Consider the following 27,104-nt stretch of genomic DNA (forward strand, 5'->3'; position numbering starts at 1 on the left):
CAACCAGGGGTCTTGCTTTGGTCTTGAGCTGGTCCCCACAGCCTGGGCCTGAGCCTCGGGATTTAGGCTCCAAATGTCTAGTTTTATGTGGTCCCCAAAGGTGACCCATGCCCGTCTTCCCATCCAGGTTCCCAGAAAGCAGTGCCAGCTCTACTGTGAGCAGTGGGGGAGCACAATGTCAAAAAGACCCCAAAGTGCACGCTGACTGGTCAGCATTTTCATTCCCTGAGGACAGTACCGTGGCCAGGGCAGCAGTCAGCAAATGACAACCTTAATGCACCGTAATGGCTCCTGCACCATGTTCACGAAGGACAGACCCGCTAGTCAGACCTGAGCAATCTGGCAGCTGGACAGTCCGCCCTGGGCCAGGGCTGGAGACACCTGCTTGCCTGCCCCTGGGTTCCCATGCAGGCATCCTTGGGAGGAAGTAGCAGGGGAGTAGAGCCTGGCTTTTGCATCCTCACAACCAGCAACCCCCCACCCCCGACATCTCACCCATGTCAGGAGACCCATCTCTTCAGTCACATGTCTAGAAGTGCCCTGGTTCTCTCGGCAGCTGTGCTCACCCCTTATATGCAGGTTTTGTTCCAGGAACATTGTCATTTCCCTGGCTCCCATTTTCTTGAGGCCAGCCTCATGCTTGCCCCCATTTTTTCCTCCTGAAGGGCTGCTTGAGCACCGTGTCAAGCAGGCTCTAGGGATGAACATTTCAGAAGTGATCTGAATGGTCGTGGTCTCAGGGGAGGAGCAGACAGCGGAGACTGCAGCCAGCCTGTACCAGCAGGACCAGCCAGCACTGCATCTCCCTGCCCCCCATGTCCAGAGATAAGAGCCCTCAAGCTGTTTATATGTGAGTGCAAGAAGCAGGAAAAAGGAAGGACAGGGAGGATTGACGGGCAGCAAATATACCTGATCCTGAGACCACGGAGAGACTGGGGGGTGAGCCGCCGCAGGATCCCCCTCTGAGGCCCCCTGTCCCGCCCCCAGGATCGCTGGAGTGCAGTGTATGACTGTACCTGGCTACTCCAAGGGCTTCGGCTACCGGACAGGGCAGAGCTTCTCTGGGGAGTTTGACCATGCCTGGAATGCTGTGTACCTCGAGGGAAGATGGCACCTGGTGGACAGCACCTGGGGCAGCGGCCTGGTGGACACCACCACCTCCAAATTCACCTTCCTGTAAGTACTTGTCTCCGTGCTGCTGGGCGTCTGGCAGGTGGAAGTAGAGGAGGTACCAGGTTGCATGAAGCAGCAGGTGGAGAAGACCAAGTGGGAGGGGAAGGAGAGCCAGGAGGCCCCGTAAGCCCACCCCTCCTGGGCTCGGAAGTGGGCTGGCTCCAGGCCAATTGTGAGGGCCCAGACCCTTTTGTCACCTCACCCTTCATTGGCAAACTCCCCTCTCCTCCTCCTTATAGCTCCCTCCACCAAAGCACTGAAAGCCTACAGCGTTTGCCCCAGGCCACAGATGAGGAAAGACCGGGCTAACAACCTTCCTTAATTGTTGGCAGGTTCCCTTCCAGACTTTGGCCATTGACCTCATTACTAGGCACAATTGCCAGAATGTTCTCTTACTGCTTTGCCCAGACACCAGGCTCCTTCTCCTCTCTGGTCTGAGTGAGGTTGTACCACATTTCTGAGGAAAGGGCTGCAGCTTTTTGGGAAGGGGTGCTATTGGCGGTGCAGGGGTGCTGTGAGGCACAGTGGGACAGGGCAGCTGGGGTGCAGGGGACTGGAGCATTTCTGTCCTCTGGGGCTCTGGCCAACCCTGGCCTTAACCTAAGGCTACATACAATACTCTTCATGGATCATATGTCTATCAGTAGCTCAGATCCCTTTTTATCTTTTTATTCAGAAAAATGAGTGTGCTCTCTCTGATTTTTGCAGCTTAAATCTTGACACTCCCACACACGAGACAAATACAAGCCATGTGCACACACATCCCACACGCAGAGCTCACGTACTCACAGATAACCTCTTTACCTCCATTATTCTCAATACCGCTCCTCTCAGGCAGAGCAAAGCCTCCCCGCTCTCAGGAAGAGCCTCCCTGTTCTTCTCTCCATCCCTATTACTGACCTCCAGAGAGCCAGCACTCCAGTCGGCCCTGGAGAGCCATGGAAGCTCCCACCAGCACAGCTGCACAGCAGAGCAACAAGCTGGGGTAGATGGAGGCAGTGAGTTCAAGCACTCTATCTCCCTGCCTTCCCCTACCCCCACTGCCTGCTGTGCAGGCTATGCCTTTGCCCTCTTCAAACTTCTGATTGTCTTTGAGCACGAGGGAGTCAATTTCCCCCATAACAAGCTAGGGCCCTGAGAGCAGGCCACAGTTGCAGGCTGTGACCTTTCCTTAGAAGGGAAGACCCTGCCTTGGCTCCAATTTCTGGAAGCAACCACTGAGGAGGAATCTCCAGTGCCCATGTCAGGGTTGGAGAAGGCGCATCTTCCCATCCAGGGTGTCAACAGGACTGCTCCGGTGGGTGTGTTGGGCCCCCGCCTCCCCTGCACGGAGCTGGCTGCTAACCAGCTATTCCTCTGCTCCAGCTACAATGAGTTCTACTTCCTCACCCACCCTGCACTATTCATTGAGGACCACTTCCCAGACAACAAGAACTGGCAGCTGCTAAAACCTCCTCAATCTCTGAGGCAGTTTGAGAACAACATGTACCACAAGAGTGAATTCTACAACAAAGGGATGCTGAGTGCCCACCCGGAGACCCCCATGATCAGAACAGGTGAGCCTGGAGCAGGTGCTGTTGTGCTAGCAGCAGGGATGGAGCATTTTGCACTGTCCTCCAGGACCCCGCCTGAGACTGCGCTTTTGGGGTGTGCCTTCCACGAGCATGGCCTGTGAGCTCAACACAAAGCCCATATGTGTGCATGTGGATGTGTGGGGGCTGCTGAGGCAGCTCAGGCCATCAGGGCAGGGAAGGGACATAGGCCACATCAACAGGGACAGAAACAAGCTGGGGTAGATGGAGGCAGTGAGTTCAAGTGCTCTGTCTCCCTGCCTTCACCTGCCCCCACTGCCTGGCCCGCAGGCTATGTCTTTGCCCCCTTCAAACTTGGTTTATACTCACACTAGCATAAACCAAGAAGGGAATGTGTCAGAATGCTGAAGGTTTCCTAGCACCTGAGGGCTGGACACACAGCCTGGCCCATTACAGGAGCCAGGGATAGAGGGTTCCTAGCTGGGTGAGTCTCTCTCAGCTCATACAGCAGGGAAAAGGACTGCCTCACCCCGACTACACACAGCCTCAGGAGCTCAGGTGCCCAGAGCTACTGGCCTGCTGTGTTCTCCTCCCCAACTCCTGCTGGAGACAATGCATGGCCTCAGCAGAGTTGGCATCTGGGTGCTGGTGGTCCAACCAACAAGGTCAGGGAGCAGCAGGGGTCTCCCAGGACAGGTAGGGGCAGTCCCAACCAAGACAGGCAGTTGGGCAGGCTTCCTTAAGGAGGTGGCCACTGAGCTCAGTCTTGGGAGAGGGGAACAGACAGAGTAGCTAGACAGAAGTGGACATATTCTAGGCAGCAGAGGAGAGGAGGGGACACAGTAGGCCCCCAACCTCCACACTCAGGCACCACTAGATGAGGGCCAGGCTCCAGCAGCTCTGCATGGCCGGCTCAGTATCCCACCCTTCTGGAGGCAGGACCCAGCCATTTCCAGCCCACTCCCCTGGGGCTGGGCAGTGTAAGATGTGCAGCTTAACCATCTCCCATGGCTAGCCTGGGCTGACATTTGCTCCCCGAACCCTCACCATGGAACCATAGCAGCTGAATATGTTCGCACTCTCTGAGGCATACAGGGGCTAACTTGGGGGCCAGAACTGATCACAAAAGAGCAAGGCCTTCTCTGGAAGATTATCTTATGCCTCTCCAAGGCCTTGGCACCTGGTCCAGTGCTGGGCACACAGCCTGGGCACACTGCAGAGCCCCATAAGTCTGGTCAACCCAGCCTCCCACACCTCAGCAAAGGACTTCCTGGCAGCACCGTCTCTGCCACTGGGGCCACCATCCACCCAGGACAGGAGGCCTGAGCTCACACTGACTATTAGCACAAGGTGCCTGTGGGTGGGCCCAGGAGCGGATGACCAACTTCTGAGAGAAGCAAGGCCATGCTCTAAGAGAAGCCACTGCCCCTCTCTATAGTCCTGGGAAGGACCAGATAGCTGAGTTCTCATGGGCTGCAAACTGAGAGAACTGACCACCTGTTCCTGAAAATCAATGACCAGGACAGATGAAGATGGAACCACAGGGCAAGGGGAGAGATGGCAGGTGGGGATTGGGGGGTGGGGGGTTGCAAAAGACCCTCCTGTACACATACTGACTCTTCAAGACCCATTCCAGAGCCCCTGGGGAACTCCAACCCACTTTCCAGCCACTAAGGCCTGGCAGGAAATGAAACAGGCTAGCCCCTTTGCCACAGAGCCCACAGCCCAGCAAGGAGTTCAGTCACTACACAAAGATGCTCATGGATGAACTGCAGCAGTGGAACGTTCTCCGAAGGATAGCCAGGGCTAGGAGAGAGGCTGCCAAGGAACTCAGCCTCAGCTGAGGTGTCTGGGTGGGCTTCTTTGCCTTCAGGACATTTCCACCTTATCCAGGTTTGGGGGAAGTGGTGGGGAGGGAGGAGCAGGAGGGAGGACACCGAGGCATGAAGGGGTGTGGCCTTGGAGGACCTGACAGAGTGCTTGATGCTGGGAGGCAGGAAAAGACAGGCCTCTCCATGGGTCTCCAGCTTGAGAGCTCTGACGTGAGCCCAGGAGAGCCAGGTGGATGTTTTCAAGGGAGCCCTGGGGCTGCTGCATGGGGTGCTGGGTGGTGCTCCACAATAGAAGGTGAATCACAGGGGCATCTGGGCCTCACTGTGCAGAAAAGACTCAGTTATTAGATGGAACAGGACAGGGGCCATGAGCAGTGGGGAGCTGAGGTAGCTTCTGCCCACAGAGCTGGTTCACAAGTGAGGGGAGAGGAAGGTTTTCACCAAGAGGGGATAACAAGTCTGTTGATGTTGGTCACTTTCCTTTGAAGGTTACTGTGGGACAGATGTGGCACGCAGTGGCTGAAGGCAGTAGAGAAAACATGTAGACAAAGAAAATAGCACTAAAGCCCAAAGAGTCACACAATTTCAGTGTAACAGAATGGGAAGCGATAGCATTGGAGTTAAGCAGTGCTCAGAGGGTGAGATGAGGGCCAGGCCTCAAAGAGTAGGGGTCACAGAGGGACGAAAGAACTTGCAGGAAGGCGTGGAGGCCAGCAGCCTGGGTCCTCCAAGGTCTGAGAGGCCTCATTATAGGAAGTCACTGGAGGGTGAGGGTAGAGGGAAGTCACTGGAGTGCCGGAGAGCTGACAGGCAGAGGGAAAATAGAGGCAGTGGCGGACGTGTGGGAGTGAGAGGCAGGTGAGGAGTGGGCAGCATCTGAGAGGGCTTGGACAGCTTTCGAGGTGGAACAGCCATGAAGAAGGTAGAGGGGCTAAGTGGCCACCACAACATGCTGGCCCATGTGGGCTTCTCCCATTCCTGAGGTGGGAGTTGGCATGGAATGCAGATTCAGTCTATTCAGGCCTCTGTCCTAGAGCCCAGGCACAGTGTTCTGCCTCCCCACCAAGATCCCAGACTAGGGGAAAGTTGCTCATGACATGGATCAGACAGCCTCTGTTCTTCCTTTGCACTCATCTGTGAACAAGGCTGGGGAGGTTACTGGAGCTAGGGGCGGATGACCAACTTCTGAGAGAAGCAAGGCCATGCTCTAAGAGAAGCCACTGCCCCTCCCTATAGTCCCGGGAAGGACCAGATAGCTGAGTTCTCACGGGCTGCAAACTCAGAGAACTGACCACCTGTTCCTGAAAATCAATGACCAGGACAGATGAAGATGAAACCACAGGGCAAGGGGAGAGATGGTGGGTGGGGATTGGAGAGCTATGTAAGAAGCATGGGGATGAGGGGATCAGAGAACTGCCCTGCCCCAACCGCCTGTGCAGTCTCAGGGAGTGAAGCCCTGCTCTCTAGGTTTAAGGACAATGTGTTGACATGACAGCATTGACACTTACACAGATGCTGGAGGGAGCAAGGTGAAAGCTAGACCTGAGACTTGGAGGAGATAGTGCCCCTCCTCCCCCATGACCCTCTCTGGACACAGGCAACCTTTATCTAATGTGAGTCAGATGGGCAGGATGCACAAGTACAACTGGGGGCTAATTTTTCTAGGGGCCCCTCAGCTTTCATTTCTCTCAAAGAAAACCACCTGAAGGGAGTAGGGACCCTTCCAGAGGTGTGCTGCCACTGGCTGATGCCATGCTCAGTGATGTCATATTGGTTCCTTAAAATGGATTGTGGTGAAAGTATTTACACCATGGAAATGGGCAAGCACTATAAGTCAGGATGTTTTTCTCCCAGGGAGACAGTTGTGAAACATTTACCAGTATATCAGCACATGCTAGACCCATCTCTCCTGACCCCAACTTTCTCTCCACAGTGAATGGGAAGGCCACGGTCACCATTGAGAGCTGTGCCCCAACGCTGTTCATGTTCATGCTCAACGGCAAGCAGGAGCATGGGCTGCTGAGCCTCAGGAAGAACGGGATGAAGCTGGAGGTGTACCCTCCAACCATGGGCACTCACAAGCTGCAGATCTTCGCCAAGGGCAACTCTGACATATACAGCTCAGTGCTGGAGTACACGCTCAAGTGCAACTATGTGGACATGGGTGTCCGGCTGCCCACTGAGCTTCACCAGCCTGTGGGCCCCAGCTGGTTCTCGGAGCAGATGGGCATCATGAAGCCCTCCCACCCTGACCCTATTATCCACACCAGCGATGGGCGCTGCTCCATCAGCTTCAGCGTGGAGGAGGGCATCAGCGTCCTGGCTTCCCTCCATGGGGATGATGGCCCCATCACTGAGGAGACACAGCGGCGCTACATCTTCCAGCTGCACCGGGAGAAGCGGACCGAGTTGAAAGTCCAGCTGCCCCAAGCCGGCAAGTTTGCCCTCAAGATCTTTGTCAAGAAGAGGCAGGAACCAGGAAACTACATCTTTGTCTTCAATTACCTCCTATGTTGTGCCAACACCAAGGTGAACTGGCCCATGTTCCCTGAGAGCTTTGGCAACTGGGGGCAGGACAGTGAGCTGCTGGAGCCTCTATCGGGTGTGCTTCCTGCCAACCGGCACATCCCATTCAAATTGAAGCTGCACGGTATTGCCAAAGTCCTGGTAAAGGGGCAGGACACATGGCCCCTGACCCTGAACCATGAGGGCTACTGGGAGGGCAGCTGCAGCACAGCTGGCTGCCAGGAAGTCTACGTCATGGTGCTAGAGAATGCCAACCACAGCTTCTACTCCTACATCCTGAAATACAAAGTGAATGCCCAGTGAAGCCTGTGCCCCTGTCTTCCCATCCCAAAGGGCCAAGGCCAGACCTCCCCAGGGAGGACTCAAGGGAAGTGCAGGGAGCCCTGGACACCACTGAGTCTGCATGGAATCCCTTCTAGGCCTCTGCCTTGGTCTCCCTCCTCTGCCACAGGAGCTGTGATCTTTGTGTTCTGAAGCCTTCACTCAGTTGTGGCTGTGACGGAGGGGACAGAAGCAGTGGCTCTTTAGAAGAAAAAGGTGCTATGTAAATCCAAGGTATTGTAAACTGTATACCCGCATCCAGACGCCCCTTCTCATAGAGTGCTGCTGCTGTTATTGTAGGGCTGATGTGGGAAAGCAGGGATATTGCCCGGGCTGACAGCTTTTCCCATGATGCTTCGAGAATTCTCCTCCATGTCCCAGGGGACATGATTTGCAAGACTGAGTCGTCCTTGAAACAGAGTCCCTTTCCAGCAACATCACAGTACCTCTCCACAGCTCTGGTCCCCAGGGGATATTGGACTATCTTCTCCTCCCAGACCTGATCATCTTCCGCATCCCACTGCCTCTTCAGTAGCTACTTCTTGTTCTTCAAGAGCCCTAGAAAAAGGGTGTGGTGAGGAAGCTAGCTGACCCACAACTGGCTGGAGGCTGATGGCCTCCACAGTCCCTAAGTATAGTCGGGAATATGACAACCAGAAAGTTGTGAGGAGACTCCAAAGTAAAGAGCAGGCCATGCCCATTGTGGGTGTCCGGGTGGGAGGGACAGCCTGGGTCTGAGGGTGGAAGACCTCTGGCTCTGCTCTGAAAGGCGTGTGCAGGGCAGTCAGTTCAGTCTAAGGCCTGGAGTGCCCTCCAGGCCCTCCCAGAGCCTGGGCCTCAGGCCCCTGCCCAGCCTCCACAGGGAGCCTCCATAGCCCTGAATAAGGACCTGGGCACAGATCAGGTGGGTAGCGCAGTACGGCAGTGCTGAGGAGACTCACACCTTAGCAGGGCTCTGCCTGCCCCCAGCATCTCTACCAGCAAAGCCAGGCTGGGAAGACCTCCAGCTGCATGGGAGCAGCTTTTGTGCCTGTCTCAGAGAAAACGTCCTATCCCATCTCCTTTCCTCCCTTCTCTAAGAAGACACCCCGCTCCAGTCTCACCTTGCATGGGGACAGATCAAGTCCTCCTCCTTGCTCAGACCCGGCCTAATAAGCCTCAGCTGCCCAGCTGGCCCTCATCAGCGCCTCGGGCTGGCGTTGCCATGGCAACGGAGGAAAGGCTGGCTTCATTGAGGGCAGCTGAGAGGAAAAGGTGAGAGAGGCCCCGCCTGGCCACTGCAGCACCATCCTGGCACACAGACATGCTCCCTGCCGAACTCCCAGCTTCTCCAGCTCCATGGCCCCTGCCTGTCTCAGTGGCCCCCAACCCCTGAGAGCTGGCACTGCCTGGCACCCCTCCCCACTGACCCCCCACAGGCCTCCAGGCTCAACTTACAGCCAGGGCCAGCTGGGACTCTCAAGGCTTCCTCTGTTGCATTCAGCCTCATATCCTTCTATCAAACAAATGCTCACAGAGTGCATTGGTAAGTGCCAAACCTTGGGCTACAGAGGGGAACCAAGGGGGCCTGGCCCCTGCCATCCGGAACACAGGGAGAGAAAACTGCCAGGGAGCAGCAGCTTCCCCTGCCCAGTCCTGACTGAAGATGCAGGCTCCAGACACTTCTGTTCATCATTCCCTGGGATCCCTTCCCCAAAAGTCCCCACTGCCACCAGCAGGGACGTAGCCCAGGGCCAGCTCACAAGAGTGCCCATCATCTAATAGGCCGAGGGCCTCGAGCATGAGGAATGCCCCCCCTGGAGAGGCTGAACTGCCTTGGCCTGGTCCTGTGCCCTCCACAGTCTCTGCCACCAAGGCCACCCAGCCAGCCTCGTGTCACTCACACCTGAAAAATGCACAAAGGCCCCAGAGGCATAACAGCTATGTACCATCACAGGGAAACAAGGGGAGTCTTACACCCTGAAAACAGCCTTTTTGCACACCTTTGATTTTATGGGCTGAAAGAAATGTGTTTGTTTCATCAAAATAATAAATGCGTTCCATTGCGAATGTCATTCACTGGACCCCGGGCTGGCTGCCTCGCCTAGTCCTGCTCTGCTGGAGACTTTTAATAAAAGACATACCTTTTTGATATGCAGTATAATTAATCAGTACATCCTGGAGCATGCAGAGAATGCCACCCAGCAAAATAGGAGCTGTCCCCAGCACCAGAGAGGAAAGGCCCCGCCTCTCAAAGCACTGCAGGGCATCAGCAAGCCCCTCCTTCCCATTTAACCAGGCACCCCGTTTGTAAAGACAGCTGTAGGCGCAGTCAGAAAATCACCTGCATTTCTTTCCACTGAAGAAAAAAATACATGAAAAGAAATCTAATCTTCATGAATTTTTACACGCATGCTGCTCAGGGTAGACATTCGGAGTTGCATTTTGAAGGCTTTTCTTCAAATCCCCATCTTTGTTTCCTGGGCGACGAGTCCCAGTCACAGGCGGAATGGCACGGGCGCCCCCAGGTGTCCGAAGTGCGGAGCTGCCAGCGCTGCACACGGTGAGGCTGATCTATCACCAGACTTTTTACGCAGAACTTGAAAATGCTGTGGAGGTGTTTATGTTAAATATCACTAGGTGCTTGCTCATGGCTTCTCAGCACTTCCTCATGTGTACACGGAGGACATCTCTGTCATGCACAAGCTGTGAGGGCATACTGGGGGACAACCTGGTGTGCTGAAAAGACAAAGGATGTAATGGGACTGTTTTGCCTGGAAATCACTTCTTGAAACAGAAGCACTGGACACAGGACTGGATGGGACAGCTTTGACTACACTCATTACTATACCAGTGAAGGACTGGAATCTGTCAAACTCAGAGAGCATCTCCTTGCAAGTCCCAGGATGGCAGCCCCCAGGCCACACAGGGCAGAAAGGAACCAAGGCTGGAGGAGTGTGAGCAGAGGCCCTGCAACCACAACTGCAGTTCATTTCTTTTCAGTTTGTTCAGAAGTGCCACAAGCTCAGCTGGACTCCATTTTCAATGTGATTATGACCATTGTGAGTTCCCCATATGTTACATTGTCCTATCAGGACAGCCTCCTCACTCCCTGCTGAGATTAAAAGGAAATAAATAGACTAACTGAAGCATGAAGGATTTCAGCTAGACATAAAGAACTATTTCCTGTTGTTAAGGAGGGACAAGTTGCCAAGAAAGTTTTCAAAATCCTCTTCTCAAAGGACTTGAAAAGGAGAAAAGTTTTCCCAGTGGTTTGAGGTTTTATTAGATGCTATGTTCACTAGAAGGAGTGGGTTCTCTCCTCTCCAAACCAATTAATTCCTGAGATAGTCTGGTCTGCCTACAGCAAACAGAGGGTTAACAGCATCACTACGTCATTTGCTGTTGGCAAAATTTTCAAAGATGGTATGCCTCTCTAGCCCACCTCGGTTTATCTTAGGTCTATAATTTCTTTTCATTTGGAGTAAGTAGTAGGCAATCAAAAGCGGTGATTACTTCTCATAATGTGTGCATTGAGTTGTGTGGGTCGGTGGCTGTTGAGTGTGCTTTCCCCACGTTGTTGCTGGTGTTGTTTTTCAATAAAATTTATATTCATTTTTATCCAACAATGTAATTATCGATTCATTCTTATCATGGATCTCACAAGGTGGGGAGTGGGGAGAAACAGGAAAAACACTTTCATGTTCAAAGAAAGCCCTAGAAAAAAATCAATGTCCCAGCCAGTTGAATGTGATGGTGAGATGCAAATGGAACGTCAGGCAATTTCACATTAAAGAAAACATAATTAGGTTAGCTCCAGCCACTCTGCCTCACATGCCTTTGAAGAACATGAAGGCACTGTTTCTTTCACTGAATCTTGTTTAACTTGAACATTTTAAAGTCAATCCTAATTTCTTTTTATAAGGGGAGAAAACAAGTGTACAAAAAACACCTATCAGCCTACTTTTCTTTTATTTTGAATGTATGTAAATATATACTTCTTGATATTCATATACATGCAGAAACTTTCCAGCAGGTCACCTAAGGAGATTATTCATAAATTAGACATTTAGAGAAATACAGAAAATGAAAATCCAGACATATCTGAGAAGCTGCTGTAACCATGGAGACCATTCTCGTAGCTGTAGTGTGAAGGACAAAAAGAACTTGTGTTCCCAAATCTGGCTTCGTCATGTCTCTCGCTGCTAGATCCACAAAAACGAGGCCCAGCATGCTTCTCCTTAGGAAGGAGACCCGACAGCATATTAAGAGGAAGTCAGAAGAAACAGTCTTCCACACAATAGAAGGAGTAACTCTTGAGTTATTAGAACCGTCTGAAAATGCCATCCCCAACGCTGGAGTGGATGACCTCCAACGTCCCTTCCAGTCCGGAGAGTTTGTGATGTCGTGTCTCTGTGAACAGATGCTGGCAGGCAGTGGGCCCGGGGTTGTCAGTTATAGAACATCTGAAGGGCCCTGCTGTGGAACATCTGAAGGGCCCTGCTGTGTTAAGAGCCTGCCCCTGGAGCCCCCAGCAGACTGCACTGCTGGCTCCTCTCATGCCTGAGGGCAAGGGGCTGGAGAAAGCCCAGCAGAGGGACCAAAGGAGAAAAACAACCTCTGACACAATGTTGGTTCTGTCTGATTTTGCAAGCAAAACTAAAGGAAACTGAAAGTTAACTGGGATTCTCTTTGGGGTGTCCCAGTGGCATCTCCGAGTCAAAAGATGCTAAATGAAGTTACTTTTCTCCCCCACATTACTCCCAACTCCTCCTGGGCTCCCAGTTCAGTAAATGCATCCTATCCAACCAGATAACTAAGTTAGACTCATGGCGGTCACTGGTGATGAAACCCAGTCCCTTCTGGATGTGTCTCACCTCCTACCTGCTCTCCCATCTCCACCTTTGCTCCTTTCCCACAACCTGCTACAACCCAGGTTCTCATCACCTCAGCTACACTGTTCATGTTTTATACTTCCTATGGTGAGATGATGCTGCCCGGCCCCATCACTGTCCACACTGGCCTCCCATTCATATATTCGATAGCACCAGGATGATCGGGTTGTTAAGACGAAGTTTCCAAGAAATCCTTCCAGAAGCAGCTCACCATCTCTGGAAAGACATAATTGGCGTTAGGCACTGGCGGGAAAGGTAGGTCTTCAAACAAAAACTGGTTTTTATAGGGAATCAGGAAGAAGCCCTGTCTCCTTTTTCTCTAGAGACAAGGTGCCAAGGCCACCCAGCCAGCCTCATGTCACACCTGAAAAATGCACAAAGGTCCCAGAGGCACAACAGCTATGCACCACCACAGGGAAACAAGGGGAGTTTTATACCCTAAAAACAGCCTCTGTGCACACTTTTGATTTTATGGACTGGAAGAAATGTGTTTCATCAAAATAATTAGTGCCTTCGATGATGCCTATCACTCACTGGACCTCGCACTGGCTGCCTCGGCCTACTCCATTACTGGGTGAGGGTATGCAGGGTGGCTCTTCATACCACACCCAGGCGGGAGACTCAACAGGGTGCAGGGGTGGAGCCCCACCTGCAGGTAAACAAGTTCCATCTTGAAGCCAGACTCTCCACATGCATGGCTCCCAGGTTATTTCCCTTCTGTCCTCCTGGACCAGCAGCAGCATAGATCGTATGTTCAGGTGGGCCAGTTGTATTCCCAGGAAAACAGATGCTGAGACATAGTTAGGAATGTAAGCAGTGTGCTGGAGGGCAATACGTGTGGAAGGTAAGAGGGAAGGGGAAGCAGGAGGAGGCAGAGAGAAGCTCAGACAATGGTGCAAGTCTGACCAAGTCCCAACCAACCCAACAGGGAGTTTCAAAGCAAAGATTTTTATTAGAAGAGTCTGGAGCTGCACAGAAATGTCCAGGCCCTAGAGAAACCATCATGCTCAGCCACTTTTGGGGCTGCCTGGCAAGAGCTTGGCCCCCATTCAAAAGCTCAGGCAGACCCCAAAGGTGCTAACCACTGGAGACTCTGCTACCTGCACTCCTTGCAGGGAATCAGCACGTTCTTCCAGAAGGAAGACCGGTGCAGTACACACAGGTTAACTTGCCTATGCTATGGGGGGTTCAGGAAAGACTGGGTGAAGGTTCTGGGTGTGGAGTCAGCATACCCAAAGCCATCTGGGATCCAGCAATCACTGGGGCAGTTTCAGAAGACGGTTAGTGGAAGGGACAGGGGCCTCTACATAGGAGAAATATGTACTCCAAAGGCTTACCCTCAAGGTACTGTGGACTAATTTGATGAAAGGCAGCTTCTTTCTTACTTCTTCTCTGCCTCTTGCCCCTGACACCCAGGGAAACCTGAACGCAACAGCCAAGAGGATCGGTTCATGCTCTACTCTTACTTAAAACTGGCGAATGGTTTCCCATTATTCAGGGATGACACTAGACCCCCACTCTGGCCTTAAATTGCTTTCTTCACTCTGTCTCCCATGAGTCTCCCTAAGAGCTCCTTCAACCAGGCAGGCCATGGACCTCCCACCAGTGTCCTTTATACGTGCTATCCCTTCTAGCTAGGATGCCTTTTCCAGCCTGAGGAAGCGCTGCCTGGCCTTCGCGGATCAGGCCAGCCCACCCCTCTGTCAGAGCTTCCTAGCCCTCCCACTGCCCAAGCCATGGGGGGAATTATCTGCCCATATTCCATGTTCATGTTACACTTTGTTGCTTATCTGTTAACCCAGAACCTTCTACAAGATTCTGGGATTGAGGAGGTACTTGGAGGTTCTGGCCCTAAGGTGTGAATTCCTGGAAAACACATGCTTTGGTTCTGCTCCTTGGCACACAGTAGGTGTTTGGTAAATGCTTGGCAAGTGTTTCACTGGGGAAACAGAGAAGCTAGGAAGACAGGGCCAGGGGAGTACTATCACCCAGCAGTCCATAACCACCCACTGAGCATTTGTCAAAGCACGTTCCCATTTCACCAGGGCTGGCCCTTGTGCTTTCTGCCCAACTCAGGATGCCACATCCTGGACACTGAGGAGGATAACCCAAGATTCTCTCAGAGGAGGGCCCCATCCTGGGAGGGCTGGGAATGGAGTAACCACCCTAGAGGAGGCTGAGGATGGAGCTAACAGTAGTCTTCAAAGGAAGAGGCCCTTTACCAAGTCCAATGTCTAAAAGAAGACACACACTGACTATGTAGAAGATAGAACAAGTCCTGAAAATAGGACTTGGTCTTGACTAGAGAAGGATGGCCACCTTGTCTGTGAAGGTGGGTAGCAGAGGGTGGTCAGGGATTCTTTGGCTGTGAACAGTTTTAATGGAATTTTCTTTCCTTTATGTAGATTTGTTCCTGCTCCAAATTTTCCCCATGGCTCTGTTTGAAGATTGTATAACCTAAGCTTGATGCTTCTGTTTAACCCAGAATGACATAAAAATTTTGCTGAGGGCACCTGTCAATCCCACTCCCACCCACCCAGAGACTGACAAACAAACCTTTCCATGGGAAAGCTTCTAAAGCCCCAGAAGAACCTGTTTTCTCAGGAAAGAGCTGCAAAATGCAAATGTAGCTGTCTATGGTCTAAAGGCATAAACATTTTCCATAGGCAAAGCCTGAGTATGTGGTGCTATCCTGAAGACAGTTGATATTATGGAAAGCAATGCTCCAGGGAACACTCAGACTCATAGCTTCTTTGAGCACAGTTGTCCTCAAGGCTGATCCTCTGAAGAGGAGACCCTGCAGGATGAGGTGTAAAAAAAAAATGCACCATAAAGTGTTCGGTGTATCCCATGGCAAAGCCAAGCCATGAAGGTTTGAGAATGAGAAGGCCACCTGGACAGGACCCATGAAGAAAGTCCCTCTCCCGACTTAAACCAGCGCTCTGGATGCTTGCTCATCATTGCCTGGGGTACTGCGTTTATTTAGACAGATTCTGAGGCCATATCCGGGCTTGGCAGAGAAGAGTGTCATGACTAGCTAGTAAGTCGTAGACAATGGATTAAAGGGTGAGGTGTGCTATGTATTTGCCAATCCTAGCTTAAAGGTAGCCAAATCAGGGCTGAGACCAAAATAATGAAGGAGACTGTTCAGTCTGTTCTTGCATTGCTAATAAAGGCATATCCAAGACTGGGTAATTTATAAAGGAAAGAGGTTTAATTGACAAACAGTTCGGCATGGCTGGGGAAGCCTCAGGTAATTTAAAATCATAGTGGAAGGGAAAGAAAACATGTCCATCTTCTCATGGTGGTAGCAAGAAAAGTGCTGAGCAAAAGGGAGAAAATCCCCTTATAAAACCATCAGGCTGGGCATGGTGGCTCATGCCTGTAATCCCAGTACTTTGTGAGCCTGAGGTGGGTGGATCACCTGAGGTCAGGAATTCAGGACCAGCCTGGCCAACATGGTGAAACCCCATCTCTACTAAAAACACAAATATTAGCTGGGCGTGGTGGCAGGCACCTGTAATCCCAGCTACTCAGGAGGCTGAGACAGGAGAATCACTTGAACCTGGGAGGAGGAGGTTGCAGTGAGCTGAGATTGTGCCAATGCACCCCAGTCTGGGTTACGAGAGAGAGACTTCATCTCAAACAAACAAACAAAAAAAGTCAGATCTCATGAGAACTCACTATTATGAGAACAGCATGAAGGTACCACCCCCATGATTAAATTACCTCCCACTGGATCCCTCCCATGACACATGGAGATGATGGAAACTACAATTCAAGGTGACATTTGGTTGGGGACACAGCCAAACCGTATCAGAGGCTATTCAGACCAGTGAAGAGCACTGGCTTCCCACAAGCTAGCTCATGGACTGACAACCAGTCAGCTTTTAAACCAAAGGTCCCAGGATGTGCTGGGGGGCCCCCTGACATACCCTGGGCTCCAGCCGGATTCTACCTAGCATGTACGCCACCCAGCTCAGAGGACACAAATGCACACAGGCATATCACTCCAGGGAGAAGGAGCCCAGGCTGAGTGTGTTTGCTCTTTTATCTCCATGATTAAACAGTGCCTTGAATTTAGAAAAAGTACAGTAAATTTTTGAAGTGAATATTGCCTTGTCATTTCAAAAACAAAATGATAGATCTCTGGGTTGTTTACATGGCTGTTGACCAAAACAGCTGTTGAGTTACAACATCCTAAATAGTCATTTCCTTCTTTTGCTCAACTATGAAAGCATATGCACAGCAGTGTACTCCTTTGCCCCTGTGGGAAATGTATATTTACAGGAAAAGAAAAATTGCCACCTGGCTGGGAGTGCTCATGGTGTCTGCCTCTGGGAAACAATCAGGGCATGGGCAACCAATCGATGGGAGGAGTGCCGTTCTTCTCAGGGGAATCCACCCGCCCTGAGCATGTGCTGAGATTGCTTTGTTTCCATCAGAGGGAATGGCTGACTGCCTCTGTGACACAAGAAATCAGCCATCATTTTGCCCTGGCTGTGCAGGGAGGACCAAGGCAGTGACGTCCCCCTTTATGGTGGCAGGGGCAGCTATAGAGAGGCTGGTGACATGAGAACAGAGGGGCAGCCACAACCATGAGTGCACAAGAACAGCTGGGCTGCATGACTGATGAAGTGCAGATATTAGGAGTGGGGAGCCCCTGGTGGCTCTCAACTGGGTAAAGGATGGTGGAAGCGTTTATTTAAAACAACATGACAGTGGGAATACAGATTGCCTGGTGAACACTTTGCTGATATTTATATATGTATTTGAATGTATATCAACATCAAAGAGGTCTGCAAATTAACATCCACCATTTTATTATATTTAAAAAGTTAAATGAAACCAAGACACTGGCGGCACTTGAAGGCCGTCCCCTCCTCCTAGCCCTTTGTGATAGCCCCACCCTAGGGACTGGGCAAGCATGGGCACCATGAACCTTTTGGCATTCATCTCATGAGTATCAGATCCCCTTCTCCATCTCCCAGGAGCAACACAGTGGAGAGAACATGTTAACCTGATCGTGGGAGGGCATTCACTCTGGCAGTAAAAGCTTCACTTGACATTTTTAAAGCTCAACAAGAGTGTTAAAGTCTATCTTTAAAAGAAGCGAATGGGCTTCTTTCTGGAAAGATGGCCTCTTAGCTGCTCGTCCCCTGTTTGACTAAAATCTGTCTTGTGTGGTCAGGAGCCATTACCGTATGATTGAAGCCTCGAGTTTTCCTCTATACACATTGATTTGACTTGGAGAAGCCCTGTGGACCCCTCCTCAGCTCTGGCTGTCAGGAGGCTGGGGGGGCCTGTGGCTCAGCTCCTGTTTGACAGCAGGTAGGAGAGTGTGCCAGCTAAGAGCACACACCTGGAGCTGGCCACCTGATTCTTAACCCCAGCTCTGCCAGCTCCCAACTGATGTGTGCAAGTTACTGAACCTCCCTGCCTTTGTTTCCTCATCAGTAAAATGGGGATACTCATAGCACCTACTATGTATACTTCTTATGGGGATTAAATGAGCTAACACTGGTACAATGACTAGAAAAGTCCCTGTCACATAGTAAGAACTCAGTAACTATTGGCTACCATCATGACACAGCAGTCATTGTCAGCATAATGAGGATGACACTGATGTGTTGTTCCCTAAGGAATCCAAAAGTCTCAAGCCCCTCATAAAATCATAGCAGTCACTGATTTCAATGCAGAAATCCTATATACAATATACAATCAGCCTTTCCTAGAATACTTCCAGGGACCAAGGGTTCTCCACTCCATGAGACAGCCATTCATTACTGGACATCTATGTTAAGGCCTTATCTATACATAACTGCCTTAAATTAGGGCAGTTGAACCAATCCACTCACTAGGCTCAGTGAGTTGTCTACTATATGCCAGGACAACCATGTAGTGGAAGCCCTGAGTCACTACTACAAAGCCTAGCTCGAGTCTGGGAGTTCTGGGAACTAGGTAGGAACAACTGCAATACACTCAGACAAGGAAGGGAGCCCAAAGAGCAGACGAAAAGAAAAAGAAAACCTCCCACTCAAGATAGCTGTAAATCAGAAACCACATGAGAAAATTAATGGTTAAAAATAATTAGTGAATGGTTTTCAAAAATACAATCTGCATAGTGAATGATGAGATCACCTCAAACCCTGATGTTACTTAACTCCCCAAACTTGGCTGTCTAACTTTTGTCCTCAAAGCAAAAACTGGAGGATATCACTCTGAAAAAAATGGATCAACCCAAAAAAAAGGCCCACAGATACCATCTGTGAGCAGCACCCCAGTGAAAGGACCAGCAACCCATTTGCCGATCTCTGGGAAGCCAGTCAGTCAATTCCTACACACACACACACACACACACACACACACACACACACAGTTTGCAAATGGCATTTGTGGTGATTTGAATTGGTGCTCCTACATTCAAAAGGTAGAGCCTAATTCCCATCCTCTTAAGTGGAGGCCATACTTAGTGACTCTCTTCTGACAAATAGAATGTGGCAGAAATGATGATGTGTGACACTCAAGACTAGGGTATAAAAAGGCATTATAGCCTCCTCCTTCTTTCCAGATCATTTGCTCTCAGCAAAGCCAGCTGCCATATTGTAAAGATGCTTAAGCAGCCTCTGGTGAGGCCCACATGGTGATGAACTGAGCCCTCCTGCTAACAGCCATGTAAGTGAGCTATTTTGGAAGAAGATCCTATGAGATTTTGCAGCCCTGGCCAGCTTCTTGGCTGGAATCTCATGAAAGACCCAGAGCCAGAACCACATATTTCAGCCATTCCTAAATTCCTGACCCCTAAAAGTTGTGAGGTCATAAAAAGCTTATTGTTCGAAGCTGCTAAATTTGGGGGTAATTTGTTACACAGCCATAGATAGCTAATACAGCATTTTAGTAACCCCCCCCCCCCGCTTTTTTTTGAGACAGGATCTGGCTCTGGTTCTGCTGCCCAGTCTAGAGTGCAGTGGCGCAATCTCAGCTTACTACAACCTTTGCCTCCCAGGCTTAAGCCATCTTCCCACCTCAGCCTCCCAAGTAGCTGGAAATACAGGCATGTGCCACCACATCTGACTAATTTTTTTTTTTTTTTTTTTTTTTTTTTTTGGTAAAGATGTTGGCTCACTTTGTTGCTCAGGCTGGTCTTGAACTCCTGGGCTCAAGCATTCCACCCACCTCAGCCTCCCAAAGTACTGGGATTACAGGCATGAGCCACCACATCTGACTAATTTTTTTTTTTTTTTTTTTTTTTTTTTGGTAAAGATGTTGGCTCACTTTGTTGCTCAGGCTGGTCTTGAACTCCTGGGCTCAAGCATTCCACCCACCTCAGCCTCCCAAAGTACTGGGATTACAGGCATGAGCCATGGTGCCTCACCTGTATCTCAATCTTAAAAAGGGCTTTGAGAGGACTTCTAAAGATCCCCAGACTTGAGGAAAATGTCTGACCTACAAGAGCCCCACAAAGAGAATGATAACACTAGCAAACACTGTCATCAAAATCTGCTGAGAATTAAATTATTAAAGACATATTTCAATGAATTTTCCAGGAATATGAGGCACTCACAGAGCAGTGAATGAAAACAGATCCATGCTAAGGCTTGTGATTATGAATTTCAGATCACTAGAGACAAACAAGTCCTCCAGAGAAGAAATAAAGCAAGTCACCTAGAGCAGATCAGGAATCAGAATGACTTCACACTAGCAAAGCTGGAAGTGAGAAAACAGTGGCATCATACCTTCAACATTCTGCAGAATAATTTCCAACCTAGAGTTTTATCCTCAGTTAAAATTTAAATCAAGGGTGAGAGTAGAATAAGAACATTTAGAAACATTCAATGTCTCAAAGAAAATCTACCTTTCATGATCCATTTCTCTGGTGGAGTGCTCCACCCAGTGAGGGTCAGAGACCAAGAAAGAGGTCTGCCTGGAACCAGGAAACTCCTTCACAAAGAAAAGACAAAGGGAATTCCTGAGAGGATAGTAATGGGATGTGTCTGGAGAACAGCTGTGCAGTGAGCAGGATGAACACAGTCCAGACAGGAGCAGGGTAGACCCGTCCAGGAGGCATGTCATAGGGAAAAATAAAATGGGACTGATAAAGTGGTTACCTGACATAGTTGACATTACTGGGGGAATTGTACATTGCTATTAAGGACTTCAGAGGACCGTTTGGTGAAAGGTATGCAGAAAACTAAGCAAATGCTAGCTCCATGGGGAAAATTTGTACAAAGAAAGTAAATGTAATTGTAGTGTACTATATGTTGATATTTACATGGCCATAATAATGTAAATGCCAAGTATTGACGTGTTAGGCACTGTGTTTGGACATCTATCTAGAGCCATTCCAACCCCGTTCTCCCTTTCCCAACTTCCACTCTAGAGCAAGCAAATTCCCACTTTCTCTTAGTAAAGCTTGGTAGATTTTTGTGGAGTCTTGCACATCTTTTATTAGATATGTTTCTGGGCATTTGCACGTGTATTTTTGATAATGTGGTAAATGGTATTCAATTTTAAGTTCATTTTTTAATTGCTTATTTCTAATGAGTAGAAATCCAACCCTTGTCATGCATTGACCTAGTATTCAATGTTATTACTAACTTTACTAATTAATTCTAATCATTTATAGAAAAGTCTTTTTGGATTTTCTACACACAGAATCATGTTGCCTATGAATTTTTTTTTTACTTTTGTTTTAGGTTAAGGGGTATATGTACAGGTTTGTTATGTGGGTAAATTGAGTGTCATAGCAGTTTGGTGTACAGACTATTTTGTCACCCAGGTGATAAGCATAGTACACAATAGGTATTTCAATCCTCACCCTCCTCCCACACCCCATCCTCAAGTAGGCCCCAGTATCTGTTGTTTCCTTCTTTGTGTCCCTGTGTGCTCAATGTTTAGTTCCCACATGTAAGTGAGAACATGTGATATTTGGTTTTCTGTTCCTATGTTAGTTCACTTAGGATAATAGCCTCCAGCTCCATTCATGTTTCTGAAAAGACAGGATCTTATTTTGCTTTATGGCTTTGTAGTATTCCACGGTGTATATGTACCACATTTTCTTTATTCAGTCTACCATTGATAAATATTTAGGCGGATTCCATATCTTTGCTATTGTGAATAGTTCTATAATGAACATTCACATGCATGTGTCTTTATGGTAAAATAATTAATATCCCTTTGGGAATATACCCAACAATAGGATTGCTGGGTCAAGTGGCATTTCTGTTTTAAGTTCTTTGAGAAATCATCAAACTGCTTTCCATAATGGCTGATATAATTTACATTCCCACCAGTGGTGTATAAGCATTCCCTTTCCTCCACAACCTTGCCAATATCTGTCATTTTTTGACTTTTTAGTAGTAGCCATTCTGATTGATATGAGGTGATGAATAAGTATCTTTTTCTTCTCTGTCATTCTACCTTTTATTTCTTTTCCAGATCTGATTGTGCTGGGTAGAAGTGATGATGGTAGTAGGTATGATTTGCGCATTCCCAATTAAGGGTTAAAATGCTCAATATTTCACTATTCAGGTGATCTTAAACAAAACTCACACGCCTGGAATAAATTCAGCTTGGTCATAATATATTATTCTTTTTATATATCACTTTTTATATATCATTTGATTTGGTCATAATTTGTTTAGGATTTTAACATCTGTATTCGTAAGAGAGTCTATACTCTTCTTTTTTTGAAATCTCCTTCTCAGACTTTGTTTAAAGGTTATGCTGGTCTTATAAAATGAGAAGAGAATTATTTCCCCTTTCGTCATCCTCTGAGTTTGTTGTGTAGGCTTATTCCTTAAATATTTGGAAACATTCATTGGGGAAGCCAACTGAGCCTGATATTTTCTTTGTGGAAATTTTTTCAATTAAGGATCAGTTTTAAAATTATATATGACTCTTCCTATTTTCTATTTCTTCCTGTGTCCATAGTGGTATGCTGAGTTTTAAAAGAATGTATTCATTGTGTTTAAATCCATACAGTTGTTGACAGAGTTGTTTACGCTTTTTGTCAGAGTCTGGTAAAATCTGCACTTGTCTGCTTTTTATTATTTTTATTCCTGACATTTGTAATTTGTACCTTTACTTTTTTTCTTGATAAGTCTAGTCAGAGGTTCAATCAATTTTACTAGTCTTTTTAAAGAACTTTTGACTTTGTTGTTTTCTCTATTGTATATTCATTTTCTAATTCATTACTACTCTTTATATCTTCCTTCCTTCTATTTTCTTTAAGTTTAATTTGCTTTCTTTCTTTTTAAGATAGGTATTTAGATCACTTATTTTCTCAGTGCTTTTCTTTTCTAAAATACTAATTTAAGGCTACCAGTTTCCCTGCGAGCAAAACTTCAATTGCACACACAGAGTACAGTTGTTTCATGATAATTCATTTCAAAATATTCTGTACTTTCAACTGTAATTTCATTTCACCCATGTGTATTTACATGGTGAACTGCTCAATTTTGCTTAATTTTCAAACACTCAGGTATTTTTTAAAATACCATCTAAAATTTATTTCTAGTTTAATTCTATTCTGTCAAGGATTATATATTACTGTAATCATTTGAATTTGTTGAGCATTTCTTCTCAACATATGTTTAATATTAGATTTATTTATTTATTTCTTTATTTTAGAGATAAAGTTTCATTCTGTCACCCAGGCTAGAGTGCAGTGGTGCAATCTCGGCCGACTGCAACCTCTACCCACCTGGTACAAGCAATTCTGGTGCCTCAGCCTCCTGAGTAGCTAGGATTACAGACACGTGCCACCAAACCTGGCTAATTTCTGTATTTTTTAGTAGAAACGGGGTTTTGCCATGTTGGCCAGGCTGGTCTTGAACTCCTGGCCTCAAGTGATCCACCTGTCTCAGCCTCCCAAAGTGCTGGAATTACAGACGTGAGCCACTGTGCCCAGCCAATATTAGTTTTATTTGTATTTGAAGAGGGACATATTCTGAAATTTTCGGATGGAATCTTCTTCATAAGTCCATTAATTGAAATTTGTTAATCTTATTTCTCAAATCTTTTACATCTTTACTTACGTTTACTGAGAGAGATGTATTAAAGACATCCACTGTAGTTATAATTTCCTTTTCCTTCTATTTCTGCCAGTTTTTTCCCTGAGCCTATATTATTGGTGCCATATAATTTAGAATTTTTTATCTTCTTACAGATTGACACTTTATCATCATTAAATCTTTTCCCTTTTACTTCTATTTCTATTTCTGGTTTAAAAAAAATGTTTTCATCATTAATGAGTATTGAGTTTTGTCAGATGCTTTTCTCCATCTATTAAAGGGATTATAGAATTTCTATTTGCTAGTTTCTTTGTTTTTTGACACAGAGTTTCACTCTTGTCACCCAGGCTGGAGTGCAATGGCATGATCTCGGCTCACTGCAATCTCTACCTCCTAGGTTCAAGCAATTCTCCTGCCTCAGCCTCCCAAGTAGCTGGGATTACAGGTGCCTACCACCATGCCTGGCTAATTTTTGAATTTTTTAGTAGAGACGGGTTTCACCATGTTGGCCAGGCTGGTCCCAAACTCCTGACCTCAGGTGATCTGCCTGCCTTGGCTTCCCAAAGTGCTGGGATTACAGGTGTGAGCCGCCACGTCTGGCCTATATAATTTTTTATTTCATTAATGTGATATTGATTTCTTATTGCTGTGGTAAGAAACTACCACAAAACTAGTGACTTAACACAAATTTATTGTATATTCAAAAGTACAAAATGAGGTTCACTAGGCTATACTCAAGGTGATAATAGGACTGTGTTCTCTTCTGGAAACTCTATGGGAGAACGAGTTTTTGTACTTTTTACAACTTCTAGAGGCTGCCTGCATTCCTCTAGAAGGAATGTGGCCCCCATGCATCTTCGTAGCCACCAATGGCCAGTGGAGTCCTTCTCATACCACATCACTTGGATACTCATCTGCTTCCCTCTTCCACACTTGGGTCCCTGTGATTACATGAGGCCCAACTAGATAATCCAGGATAATCTCCATATTTTAAGGTCAGCTGATTAATTCCATTTTCTACCTCAATTTTCCTCTGGCACCTTAATTTCCCTTTGACATGTAAGATAATTACAGATTGCAAGGATTATTAGAACACAGCCATTTTTCGAGGGCTGTCTCGCCTTCATATGAGATAAACTGCATGTCGTTATGACATATTAAGCTTGTTCTTTATTAATAGATTTAATTTGCTATTTTATTAATGACTTTTGCATTTGTGTTCACGAGGAATATTTGTCCATAAATTTCTTTTTTAATAATGTCTTTGTCAGCTTTTGATATCATGGTTTTGTCAGCCTAATAGAAGAACTTGAAAAGAAATCTTTCTCTTCTACTTTCTACATGAATTTAGGTATGGTTGCTACTATTTCTGTTTGTGTGTGTTTTTAAATAGCTTTATTGGTAAATTTTAGATCACAAAATTCACTCTGTATAAGTGCACATTTCAATAATTTTCATAAATTTTTAAGAGTTGTGCAGCCATCACTACAATCCAGTTTTAGAACATTTAAGTTACCTCAAAAAGCTTCCACATACTCACAGCCCCAGGCAACCACTACTTTATAGATTTGCCTTCCTGACTTTATATAAATGGATTCATACAATATATAATCTTTTGGCTTCTTTTACTTAGCTTTTTTTTTTTTTTTTTTTGAGATGGAGTTTCATTCTGTCACCCAGGCTGGAGTGCAACGGCACGATCTCAGCTCACTGCAACCTCCGCCTCCGAGTTCAAGCAATTCTTCCACCTCAGCCTCCATAGTAGCTGGGATTACAGGAACCCACCATCATGCCCAGCTAATTTTTGTATTTTTGTAGAGATGAGGCCTCACCATGTAAGCCAGGTTAGTCTAGAACTCCTGACTTCAGGTGATCTGCCCACGTTGGCCTCCCAAAGTGCTGGGATTACAGGCATGAGCCACCGCACCCCACCTTTAGCATGTTTTTGAGTTTTGCCCATGTTGTAGCATGTATGAGTATGTCATTTCTTTGTATTGCTATATAGTATTCTTTGCTTTGCATGGATATACCATTTTTTATTCATTTACCAGCTGATAGACATTTACATTTTGGCTATTATGAGTAATGCTGCTATGGACCTTCAAATTATGTCTTTATATCAACATATATATATGGATATATATTCTCATTTCTAGGTACCTAGTAGTAGAATTGCTGTGTTGAATATATAAAGAACTCTTACCTTTTCATAAGAAAATAAACAACCCAATTAAAAACTGCAGAGAAGTTTTGAATTTCACCAAAGAAAATATATGAATGGTTAATAAGCACATGAAAAGGTATTCAACATCTTCAGTCATTAGGGAAATGCAAATTAATACCACAATGAGTTAGCAGTACGCAACCACTAGAATGGCTATAATCTAAAAGACTAATTACTATCAAGCATTGGTGAGGATGTGGTTAAACCAAAATCCTCAAACGTTGCTGATAAGAATGTAAAATAGCTTAGCCACTTTGGAAAACAGCTTGGTATTTTTAAAAGTTAAACATAAACCCAGCAATTCAGCACATTATTCCCAGGAAAGTGCAAAAACCAACTCTATATAAGCCAACCCTACTCCAAGGACAACATATGATTTACCTTGCAAGGTACTCATTTATTGATTGCAAATTTTATGTATGGTGTTGCCTTATATATTATACTTCTTCTAATACATAAAATCACACTGTGTTGTCTGCGAATGTGTACACACACAAAAATATGATTGTCAAGTGTCAACACCATCACCAGGATAGCAGTTGTTTCTGCTAAAGAAATGGTGTGGAAGCCGGGTGCAGTGGCTCATGCCTGTAATCTAGCACTTCGGAAAGCCAAGGCAGGTGGATCACTTGAGGTCAGGAGTTCGAGACCAGCCTAGCCAACATGGTGAAACCCTATTTCTACTAACAAGACAAAAACTGTCCAGATGTTAAACTAAAGAGCTTCTTGACAGCAAAAGAAACTATCATGAAAATGAACAGGCAACCTACAGAATGTGAGAACATTTTTGCAATCTACCCATCTGACAAAGGTCTAATGTCCAGAATCTGCAAGGAACTTAAACAAATTTACAAGAAAAAAACAACCCCATCAAATATGAACAGACACTTCTCAAAAGAAGACATACATGCAGCCAACAAACATGAAAAAAAGCTCGGCCAGGTGCAGTGGCTCACGCCTGTAATCCCAGCACTTTGGGAAGCCGAGGCAGACAGATCACAAGGTCAAGAGATCGAGACCATCCTGGCCAACATGGTGAAACCCCGTCTCTACCAAAAAATACAAAAATTAGCTGGGCGTGGTGGCACATGCCTGTAGTCCCAGATACTCGGAAATCTGATGCAGGAGAATTGCTTGAACCCGGGAGGCAGAGGTTACAGTGAGCCAAGATCGTGCCACTGCACTCCAGCCTGGCACCCAGTGACAGCGAGATTCTGTCTCCAAAAACAAAGAAAAAAGAAAAAAAAGCTCAACATCATTGATTATTAGAGAAATGCAAATCAAAACTGTAATGAGGGCCTAGGCCAGTGGCTCATACCTGTAATCCCAGGACTTTGGGAGACCAAGGCACTTGATGTCAGGAGTTTGAGACCAGCCTTGTTAACATGGCAAAACCCCATCTCTACTAAAAATACAAAAATTAGCCGGGCATGGTGGTGCATGCCTTTAGGTCCAGCTACTCAGGAGGCTGAGGCAGGAGAATCACTTGAACCCAGGGGGCAGAGGTAGCAGTGACCTGATATCGTGCCACTGCACTCCAGCCTGGGTGACAGAGCAAGACTCTGTCTCAAAAAAAACAAAACAACAACAACAAAAAAAGTCAGAAT

At 47.2% G+C, this 27,104-nt stretch overlaps 1 protein-coding gene across 2 annotated transcripts in view; it reads left to right on the forward strand.

Annotated features, from left to right (window-relative positions):
* KY (kyphoscoliosis peptidase) overlaps window positions 1–10,989 on the forward strand; it is a 55,765-nt gene extending 44,776 nt beyond the window's left edge. For both annotated transcript variants that reach the window (XM_002759593.6, XM_035278333.3), the window contains 3 exons: window positions 988–1,176; window positions 2,539–2,729; window positions 6,471–10,989. In XM_002759593.6, the coding sequence (XP_002759639.2) occupies window positions 988–1,176; window positions 2,539–2,729; window positions 6,471–7,366 (1,276 nt within the window). In that variant the 3' untranslated portion in view covers window positions 7,367–10,989. The remainder of the gene's footprint in view (window positions 1–987; window positions 1,177–2,538; window positions 2,730–6,470) is intronic.
* Window positions 10,990–27,104: the final 16,115 nt, after the last annotated feature.

This window comes from Callithrix jacchus, chromosome 17 (assembly GCF_049354715.1).
Source record: "Callithrix jacchus isolate 240 chromosome 17, calJac240_pri, whole genome shotgun sequence".
NCBI classification, from domain to species: domain Eukaryota; kingdom Metazoa; phylum Chordata; class Mammalia; order Primates; family Cebidae; genus Callithrix; species Callithrix jacchus.